Genomic DNA, 10,315 nt, shown 5'->3' on the forward strand with positions numbered 1-10,315 from the left:
CCACAACAGACTGAACCGGTGTTGTTGCTTCAAAGCCCCAGGATGCACCACTGATGTAATGCAGCGTTTCAGGGGTTAGTCTGGCTAGATTGGATCAGCGGTTGGAAACCACTTGTGTGTGAAATTAGTCTCTGCAAGATGTCGCTCTCTCAGGAGCGCAGCAGTCATCCTGGTGTACACCCAACACTTGCGGACTGTAATTTTGACGTAGATCTTTTTCCTCTCGAGTGCTCTCCGGCTATTGATGGGTTTTAAAATGCTGAGTCATCTGAGGGTGAGGGTCAGTGACCCCGAGTTCTATAGAGATGGGAATCGTTCCCGTCTCGGTGGTTAAAGTTTTTTTTTTTTAACCGAGGAAACGAGTCATCAGAAGATGTGTGGTCTGTGTCAGGCTCAGATCCTGCCCCAGTCCTGGAGGGAATGGACGAGGACATGGGCTTCACTCTACCTCCAGTCCTGGCAGAGGACAAGGATGACCTGGAGGAATCACCGCCTCGACCTCAGCCCAGGAGACAAGTACGCCCTCCAAACATCTACGTACACGTGGCTTGTTGCCTTTGCTTTAGGCTATTGAATGTCCAGTAACTGCCATGTTTGTGTTGCAGGGGAACAAGAGGCTGGCAGTGGAGGGGGGATCCAGTCTAGCTTCATCCGCTTCTTCTCCTGCAACGGGCAGACATTCGGAAGGACGCTCTCTGCCTCTAAAAGCTCGCTATGGCGTCAATGCCTGGAAACGCTGGGCGTTATCTCCCTCTGACCAACCTAGGGAAACCAAAGTAGAGGACGGCTCCAAGCCAGGTGACCATTTACATCCTGTGCTGGCACTGCGGTTACAGTGTTACTGTTTAAATACTGAAGATGAAAATCAGAATTCAAATGTCACATTGGAAGTGTTTGTGTGTGTGTTCTCAGTTCCTGCAGCCCGGTCAAAAAGCAACTTGTTGTGTCTGAGTTCGGAGGAGCTGAACTTGGCTTTGTCCCGGTTTGTTTGGGAGGTCTGCAGGCCCAGTGGGGAGCGCTACTCGCCAGACAGCATCCTCTACCTCTGTCTGGGGATCCAGCAGGTGGGTAGCAACACCAGAACCAGCCACGACACCGCTTTGATGCGTAGATACTGGTTTAGTACCAGTCAGCGGAAACTCTTTTTTTGTCTTTTCATTTGTCATCGTCTATATATGCCAACAAGAACCTGATTGTTTGCTGATTTCTGCTGCCAAAGGTGTCAGGTGGTTTAGGGGTTCAAGTCTTTCTCAGGACTTGTGTTGCATGTCATCCCCCATCTCTCTCTCTTGTGCGACTGTTCACTCCCTCAGCTGTAGCTATCAAGGTTTTGGTACCAATTAAGTCAATTTTGAATGTACTGACCCACTAGCATCTGCGTTACTGAGTACTGATTGAGGTTAAATAAGCTCTGGTGCCAAATTTCACTGTCTGACAGCACACGTGGGTGGGACAGTAATGTACCGTGTGACATCCTCCCCGCAGTGTGTTTAAGCCCCTCCCATTTGTCTTGTCCACACCTGGTGTGTAGATCCATCTGGAGCGAAGGTGTGCAGGGGACCGTAGTCTGGGCTATGGCGAAACAAAATCTGTCTCAAGTGTGGCTATGCAATGACAAAACCCTCAGCAAAACTTGCAAGGCAGAGTTTGCCATGTCAGCACATCTAACCTGAGGAAACACCTGGTCAAACACAAACTGAATCTAAGAGCTGAAGTGTGTGAATGTAAAGGTTTCCCACACAGCAGCTCCAGCTAAGGTTAGCAGCACGCCAGGAAACTGAGTTTCAGCTTCTTCTGTTTTTGTTAATGCCTTAAATAGCATTTATGTTGTTGTAGAGAAAGTAAAAGAAACTAATTCTGTGTGGTCACGGTACCCATACATGTTGGAATGTAAACGGTACACAACCTGCAATCAAATGAAGGCCAAAGCCCCAGAAAAATATTGATTCCTGACAAAAAAGGCAAATGAACACATGCAATGCAAGTCAATAATGTCATTTAGCTTCCCGTAAGCTAATCACCATACTAATGTTAGTGCTTCCAATCGCAGTAAAAATTTGTATTCATTGTTGATGATTGTTTAATTCACTAAAAGTGCTAAATGTCCTGAAGTGACACAAAATAGCAGCTCAGTTCTGTATTGTAATGTTCCTGCTAACACATCAAGAAATGAACCTGGTTTACCTTCCCTACTTGTGCTGTTAAAGTCCCTTGAATGCCATTTTGGAGGTAGGAACCAAAGTTGTGGGGATTGTTTCTAGTGGGACAGGCTTACTAGTGCGCAGGGTTCCCCTCCTGCCCTCACATGTGAGCAGCAGCATGGCTGCAGGGTGGAGCGCAGGCTTGAACCACGTCTTCTGGAATTTGATGTTTGTGGCAGTGAAACGTAAGGAAACTTTCATCTTTTCTGTAAAACTGGAAAACCTTGTAAAGGTGCGCTTGATGTCTGGGAGTCTGATGTGGTCGCAGCTTGAGACCTCACGGCTTTGTGGGTCTGCTGCAGGCTAGCAGAGAGCTAGCAGAGCTTTTCTCTCTGCCCGATCCTCTTTGAGGACTTTAGGCCGGTAAATAGTTTCTCTTGTTCCAGCGGAGCGTGAATCCCCAGATTCGTGTCCAGTGATTTTAACTCTTTGCTGTTCACATCCTGAGAAACGGTGATGACGGTTCAAGTATGAGGACACTCGCTTCTGATCTTCTCAAGCCTTCGTTGCTCACGGCGAATGTTGACCGGCCATTCTTCTAAAAGGGTGTTTTCGTGTGTTTTCAGCATCTGCACTCCAAAGGCCGAAAGGATGACCTTTTCAGTGACCCTTGCTACCAGCAGTTTGGGGAGGAGCTTAACAAAGTTCTGAAGGACTGGCAGCCCAGCGTGCTTCCTGATGGTACACACACACACACACACACACAGATCACCAATGTATACCTACTCTGTAAAAAAAAAAAAAAAAGTGGTCACATTTTAAACCATCACAGTGATCGACAGTGAAAACAGGGTTAGGTCTAACAAATAGAATGAACACTGTGGGGGAGGGTGTGTGTGGGTGGGGGGAGTGGTCAGACCAGACCAGACCAGCAGCAGCGTCCAATGATTATAACTCTTCTGCTGTTCACATCCTGAATGCTGTGATTGCAATGTAATGTTATATGAGGACAGTCGGTGCTGACTGAGCCGGTGAGATGGACACACGCTTTCTTAGATTTGTAACAACCTCCCATTCTGCACTGTGACCACGTAACTATTTGTTTTATTTCTAAACATAAATAAGAAAAAGTGCCATTTTGCCCCATCAGATCTTAAATAGGACACGTGGTCAGAGTCTTGGATAGGGGAGAGCTAGTGTCATGATGGCTGCTGTCTCCAGGCTCGCTGTGGGGCCGCGTGGAGGAGCAGAGTCTGTGGAGCAGCCGGCAGCTTGGCGAGCAGAGTCCTGGCGCTCTGCTGCGCTCTCTGGTCTACCTGAACACCAAATACTTCGGCCTGCGCACCGTGGAGCAGCACCTGCGCCTCTCCTTCGCCAACGTCTACGGCGCTGACACGGTCCATCCTGTCAGCAAGGAGACCACCGTTTGCATCCGCGTGCCTTCCATCTCTCAGGATCACCACGGTGAGGCCTGACCTGTGTGTGCAGACACCTGTGCTAACACCCACCGAGTCACTCTTAGCGCTCATCAGTCACCCCCAACACACGGTTAAAGAACACACAAAATATTGTCCAGCGACGTAATGTCCTACACAAAGACAGCACTGGCTACTATTACAGAAGATCTGGTGTTTTGTGTGTCAGTTCAAATATTTGTAAGAATATCTGCACAGTGTCCCAATCGTATACCTTAATCACCTGTAATCAACCTAAACACTGCAAACACTCTCAAAACTCAACGTCGGCCAACATTTAAAGCTCAGTGTCGTTTCCTCTCCAATCTAAAGTGGAATATCTAAGATGGCGCTCCTCTGGGACATCCAGTCATCAAGCGGCTTCGTATTTAACCCTTTCTTTCTACATTTGTCCTGCTGTTTTCATCACCGTTGTAGTAACCACTGAGCACTGGTCTTGCATTTTGTCGCTCAGCTTGTGTGGAGACGTTAAAGCGTCCTGTTCGAGCCATTGTAAATAAAAGTGATCCATGTTTTGTTCTCTCAGTACAAACAGAGTCTCAGAAGAGGAAGCGTTTGTTGGAGGATGGCGAGCCGGACTACGAACCCGATGACGACTCAGGAGGGTCAACGATCCGCTGCCCTGTCAAGAAGCACGAGTGCCGCCTATACGAGCTCTACAGGTCCAAGTGGTGGGTTCAGCTCTGCTTTCACGTTGTCTAACTGGGCTCCTAACCTGGGCCATCGTTCCTCCTCCCGTTTATTCAACTTGAATCATTTGACACAGGAAGTGGATTCAGAAGTTTAGAGCAGAATCAGCTGAGTTCACATCTGAGAGTTGCTCCTTTTGAAGAGTGAGGCGGATGCTCTGGAAGCTGGGATGATGCTCCTATACTTGGCTGCTGATTGGCTTTATATTGCAGTTCTACATGCTCGTAAATCATTATTATTTATTGTTGTTGTTGTTGTTTTTTGTTACGAACCGTTTGTGCCAGCCGAGTCGCTCTGAATCGTTCTTGAGGACTTCTGAATGTTTGGCTCACATGAAACTCTAACCCGGCGCAAGTCAACATCCTTTACCTCCAAATTCACTTTTAAACTTCAATGTGCGAGAGATTAAAAGGTCTATTTTTGCCTTTTCGGGTGTTGCTGCTGTTCCGTGAGGTGTAGCACAACCCTCAGAGACTGATGCACCAGAGTTATCATCACTTTCAGTCTGATGGCAGGCAGTTAAATGATGCGGGAAACCTCATTTCTTGGCTTTTGTAAATGTTTTGGAAATACAGTCAGTGTGTTTTTTCAAATGAACTGTTTACATGTGTTAATATTAATATGGAGACAAAAGTAAATATCAGATGTCTTGGTTCTGGTCAAAGTAATCGTAAAATATCAGCCAAAGATATTCCAGTCTCAGTAAATTGCTCCGTTTTAGTGGGGACGCATGGCCGCTTCCTCCCCAGCTGGAGTCCTGTGATTAGAACTCGTTGCTGTTCACATCCTGAAGCCGAGTGTTGACTGTTGAGTGATGAGGACTTCACCGTACAACAACCTCACACAGCAACACAACCACAACAAAACATTCATGCATGTCTCTGCCCCCTCCCTCCCTGCAGCCCGGCGCTGTTGTGGGAGCGTCTGGACGTCCTCTACCTTCAGCCAGAACCAGCCTGCAGTCCCGACGGTCCGCTGTGGTTCAGCTCCACACCTTTGGAGCGACACATCCTGGAGAGCCTCCTCACCAGAGTCCTCCTGGTCCGGGACATTTACACAGACAAAGAGCATCCGGAGGAGGGGGAGCCGGAGGAGGAGGAAGGGAGAGAACAAGTGGGGGGAGAGTAGCAGCTTTGGACTGATGTGGGAAGATGGTACTAGTGAGTAGTGTGTGTATCTGGTCCTCCTTCCCTCTCCTTGCTGTCTTGCTGTGTCCTCCTGGTGAGGGACGTCCACGACAGAGGAGGAGGAGGATGAAGAGGGTGTTGACCAGCCGCTCCGGCGTGCGTTTCTGCTAATGACAGAGGAGGATGAAGGAGGAGGTGCTGTTATTTGTTCCTGTGATAACAAGAATCTGGTAAATGACTCTGTGCTAATTATAATTGGATGTTCTCTGGTCGGGAGACGCAAAGATAAGTAGATCAAAAGTACGGACCTGATGTCCTGCCGTTGGAGGCCGCCAGAGGCACAGAAACATGCCGTTACTTCCTCCGCCTCTCACCTCCTGTGGAAGACGGAGGAGAGAAAAGGTCGACACAGGTGGACGCACCCCTGGTTGGTAGCTTGAATCCCATCTTCAACAGTCCACAGGAGTCTGTTTTTCTCCTGTCATGTGGCAGAAGAGCAGCTGCTGCTGCGCGTCGCCGCCGCCGCCGCCGCTGCTGCTCTACATCCTTTAAACATCGTTGCACTGACTTTGATAACTAGAATCAGGTTCTTTGTGTTGCTGAAGGAGCAAGAAACACCAGGCCCCATCAGATGAGGTTTACTGTTCAGTTCTGACATTTCAAGCCCGTTTCACCACAGCTGGGTGGAGTTTGGTGTGGTCACAAGTGATGTCAGAGGCCCGAGGTCACCTGTATCTTACAGCTGCAAACCACAAGGGGTCAGTAGAAGCAGAGTATTTGTTTTCAGGAGTTTCAAGCAGGCAGGTTTGTGAATCTGATCAGAAGGAACTCTCTCACCAAAGTCAAACACCAAGAAGAAGTAAACGATCCCAGAGGAACGGATGGGCAGTGGCCGCGGTGGCCAGGCCACAGCTAATCAGGTAAATGAACGGGGAGTGTGTGGGGGACTGCTCGGTCAGAGTCCTGCACATTTCCCAACGTTCTAATGGCTCGCTGCCTCTTCCTCACCATCAGGACGTCCCACACCTTCTCTTAACTGGGCTGCTGTCATACGCTCACATCACGCCTCTTCCTTCATCACGGCTCTTCCTCAGTCAGCTCTCAGGTGAAACTGTTGCACCCCAGATGACTTCGGCCTGTTCCTGCACGGTGAGCACGGAACCTGGAGGCGGTGCGGGAGAAAGGCGACCTACCGACATGCTGCATTTCTTGCTGGGACACTAGGGGAACCTCTGTGTGATGTAGCATTCTACGTGTACTAAACCCAGGTTGGGTTGCGTTGAAGTGTAAATATCTCCAAAACTAGGTGGGTGTTTGAAACGAAACTGAAATTTAGGAAACAACTTGCAGCTCAAAAACCTGCCCTCGTGACCTTTTTTTTGTAAGACTGATTATTTATTTCTCCTCTTATTCGTTCCATGGGCTTCTTGGATGGATTATTTTTATGGGTGCTGTTTTCATCACAACCCTCATTCGTTGTAAACCAGCTGCGGTCCTGCTCACCGGCCTCCTCCGTGTCCGCGCGGCGGTAAAAACACGCAGGTGTCTGTTAAACTTGAAGGACGGCAGGCGCCCCAGGGCTCCTGCGCGTCTGCATCTTCCTGCCGTTTCTCCTGGGCCTCCGACTCGTGGGTGTGGGGGTCGAGGCGCCCTCATCTTCCCCCGGGTGACTGCACTGCTGAAGCTTGTGTTGTAATTATTTAATTCAATTTTGATCCATTATTTCCCCTCTTGAACTAAACTCAGGTTTACTTTCTGAGTTCGTTTTAATTGATTTTCTTATTTGTGGTTCAAGTCCCACACCCCCTCGCCCCACCCTATTTTTTTTTTTACTTTGCATTTTAACCATGAAGTTGGTTTGTTTAAATGAATTGGATAAATGTCATCAGGATGAAATTGAGGGTTGTATGAGGCTTTTGTTGGTATTCTGACTTCGATTTGAGTAAGAAAACAACCGAAAGCTTGCGAGACTCCACAACCAGTACCTCCCAGCTGCTGCACAGCACCGCTCGCATCCCGCCGGGTTGAAGTCCGACTCGTCTCATGCTTCTTACAAGGCTCTGCTGCTCCTGGCTGAGAAGGATTTCACCGGCCAGCCCCCAGTCGATCTGCTACTGTTACTTTCTCCACTTGACTGCTTTCCCTGGTCTAGAACTGAGACTTGGGTAAAGAGGGACGACGTTGGTCCGGATGTTGGCGTCTCAGACCACAATGCAAACCTTTAAACGTGACTGGACGTAAGAACTGATGCGTCATCAGCGGACTTTTCCTTTCTGGACTGGGAGGCAGCAGCCGACCTTGGAGGCTGCGGCCGGCGTCAGAGCCGAATGTGAATGTGCCTAACTGTAAATACTGACAGTGAGTGAGTCTGATGCTTTGTGTGTGGGCTGATCTGCTGATACGGTCATGTTAAATAAATGATTTCATTTTCTAACCAGACTCCTGCCATGCTTGGATTTCCTTGTGTTGTCACCAGACCCGGATTAACATCACGTGATGAGGGTGAAGACGCAGTTTGGTTGTGCCTTTTTTTGTTGTTGTTTTTAAATTTCCCCTTGAACCAGGGGTGTCAAGCTGGTCCAGTAGAGGGCCTGAGGCTGCAGGGTCTCACTCCAAGCCAGCAAAAGCAACACCTGATCCAACAAACGAGCAGTGAGGACACAGCTTTATTGATTTAAGTTGATTCAGGTGTTGCTTTTGCTGGGTTGGAGTGAGACCCTGCAGCCTCACGACCCTCTACTGGACCAGCCTGACACCTGTGCCTCAAACCCTGAGTGATTGGACCCTCGTACCCCCCTGGGAGCCCAGGAAGACACTGCTGCTCCTGCCCCTGGTTCAGTAGAAGCTAGCAGACACAGTTGGGACACGACAGTGTGAATCTGCTCAGCTCGTTCGGTGAGGTGAAGCAAAGCGAGAGACACGCGGTCGTCATGATGGTTCTGGCAAGTGTCACGAAGAAGATCCCTGACTTCAAAATAAAAGCTGCGACTTCAGATGAAGGATGGTTTTACATGCAGTAAATCTGTTCTGACGCTTCCAGAAAAAACAAAACAATTCATGCAACATTGTAAAGAACCGTTGCTCCTGCACTCCTTCAGGGCACTATGTTCTAAGCCACGTGGGTTCCCCAGAAACAGCAACTCAAAGCAGGTGTGCGGTACCACTGCAGAATGAGATGGTGTGGGTGGGTGTCTTTCCGTTGTCACCCTCAATGAGGAAACCTAGTAAAGAGTTTTGAAGGACACACACCTATCAATCAAAATGTGACTTTACAGCTAAATTAGGTGTGCACACACGTGATAACACCCATGGTTAAGTACAGCGGGTGACGTCACACTGGCTCAGCAAGCCCAGCTACGTCAGACGTTCCACAAGCAGACTCCCGACTGTCCCTGTCCAGTCATTCTGTAACGTTTGCAGTTGCCTGTTATTTTGTAAATGTTCTATCAGATGATGTGAAAATGGATTTTACAAACCTTCCTAAAATAATTACCTGTCTTTTTTTAAGTTTGTTGTTGCTTCAATCAACTCCTTTTCATGTTCTGTTTTTTTGTTTTCTGAAAAACTTGGAAAAAATGACGTAGGTGATTTATTTTAAGATGGCGACGATGTGTGGGTTGTGTGTCATAAACCAAGCAGGTCCGACTCGATCAGATGCGGTCGTGAAAATGTGATATTGTCAATAATCAATAATTGATTAATGTTCAAATTTGAAACTGACTTTTAAGGTCAAATTTTGTATTAAAAACAAACAAACAAAATTGAAAGCCCTTGTCTGTCCGTCTCTCTTCAATTAATTAAAATTAATTACATATTTTGCAGCTCTGTTTTTAATTCACTGCGCCCTCAAGTGGCCAGAGAGAGAAATACATGTACCTTGTGGGCAGGCCACAAAGCCGCAAGATTCAACTTGCTCTCACAACTTAGTCGTTTGATATGTTGTTGTCAGGAATTAATGATTTTGAGGGAATAAGTTATATCTTGTGGCCTCAAAATAACTCTGTGTTGGGGGGGGGGGGGTGAGTCCATCCATAACACGGTTGTTAGGACCTCGACATGTTTCACTGTAAACTTATAGCAGCAGGGTAAAGAAGGAAATGTGAAGTTAAATGTGGAAGTTGCAAAGTTACGACCAGAAATCTGAGAGTTCCCATGACTACATCATCCTGGAACCACTGGGACTGGGTTTTGGGGGCCCAGTCCTGGGTGGAGACCATGGACCCTCTTCAGTGTGTCAGGGTCTGACCTCTCTCACTATCATGTCCCAGTTACCAAGGTGCCAGGCGTGTTATCTGGGAGGTGACAGACAACAGGGTGGGGGGAAATGTGGCCCATCAACACCTGAGGGGCGTCAGTGCAACACCCAGAGAGGAGAGGCTTAGGGTCACCAGACAGGAAGCTGAGCAGGTGAGGAGGACATCACGTTGACCGTGCAAGCGCCGGACGGGAGCGTGGCGGTCACAGGGTCCTGGAGACGGACCGGAGGAGGTGATGAGCAGGTGACACCGCAGCAGCCGGGGGCTTCTCCTGGTTCTCATGGAGGTGGACTGAAGACAGCAGCCTGACAGAGGAGCACAGACTGGAAACGTGGACTGTGACGTGCAATATTTAATGCTCTATGCTGACATTTTTATGTTAATGAGGGGGCGGAGCATCCTGATCCTTGTCACAAGAAAACCAGCCACTTCCTTCACTGGGAGCTGAGGTGCAGAAGTCGTCCACGTACAAGAAACCTTGATGGTTATTTTCTGGCCTGAACCTTTTACAAGATGGCTTCAGTTACAAATAATTGTTTCTTCTCCTTTTTGTATTTGCAAGGCGTACGTATATGTGTGTGTGTGTGTGTGTGTGTGTGTGTGTGTGTGTGTGTGTATAAATATAT

The 10,315-nt window shown here is 48.2% G+C and overlaps 1 protein-coding gene across 6 annotated transcripts in view; it reads left to right on the forward strand.

The window, feature by feature from the left end:
* The window catches only part of zmym2 (zinc finger, MYM-type 2), a 28,987-nt gene extending 21,122 nt beyond the window's left edge, over window positions 1–7,865 (forward strand). For 4 of the 6 annotated variants that reach the window (XM_086220919.1, XM_086220921.1, XM_086220922.1 and 1 more), the window contains exons 19-25: window positions 392–516; window positions 606–798; window positions 913–1,064; window positions 2,768–2,882; window positions 3,363–3,605; window positions 4,143–4,287; window positions 5,209–7,865. In XM_086220919.1, the coding sequence (XP_086077045.1) occupies window positions 392–516; window positions 606–798; window positions 913–1,064; window positions 2,768–2,882; window positions 3,363–3,605; window positions 4,143–4,287; window positions 5,209–5,434 (1,199 nt within the window). In that variant the 3' untranslated portion in view covers window positions 5,435–7,865. The remainder of the gene's footprint in view (window positions 1–391; window positions 517–605; window positions 799–912; window positions 1,065–2,767; window positions 2,883–3,362; window positions 3,606–4,142; window positions 4,288–5,208) is intronic. The other 2 variants (XR_015118771.1, XR_015118770.1) reach the window with 2 other exon arrangements.
* Window positions 7,866–10,315: the final 2,450 nt, after the last annotated feature.

This window comes from Aulostomus chinensis, chromosome 12 (assembly GCF_037954235.1).
Source record: "Aulostomus chinensis isolate RoL2024-O1b breed Wild chromosome 12, RoL_Achi_v1.0, whole genome shotgun sequence".
Classification (NCBI taxonomy): Eukaryota; Metazoa; Chordata; class Actinopteri; order Syngnathiformes; family Aulostomidae; genus Aulostomus; species Aulostomus chinensis.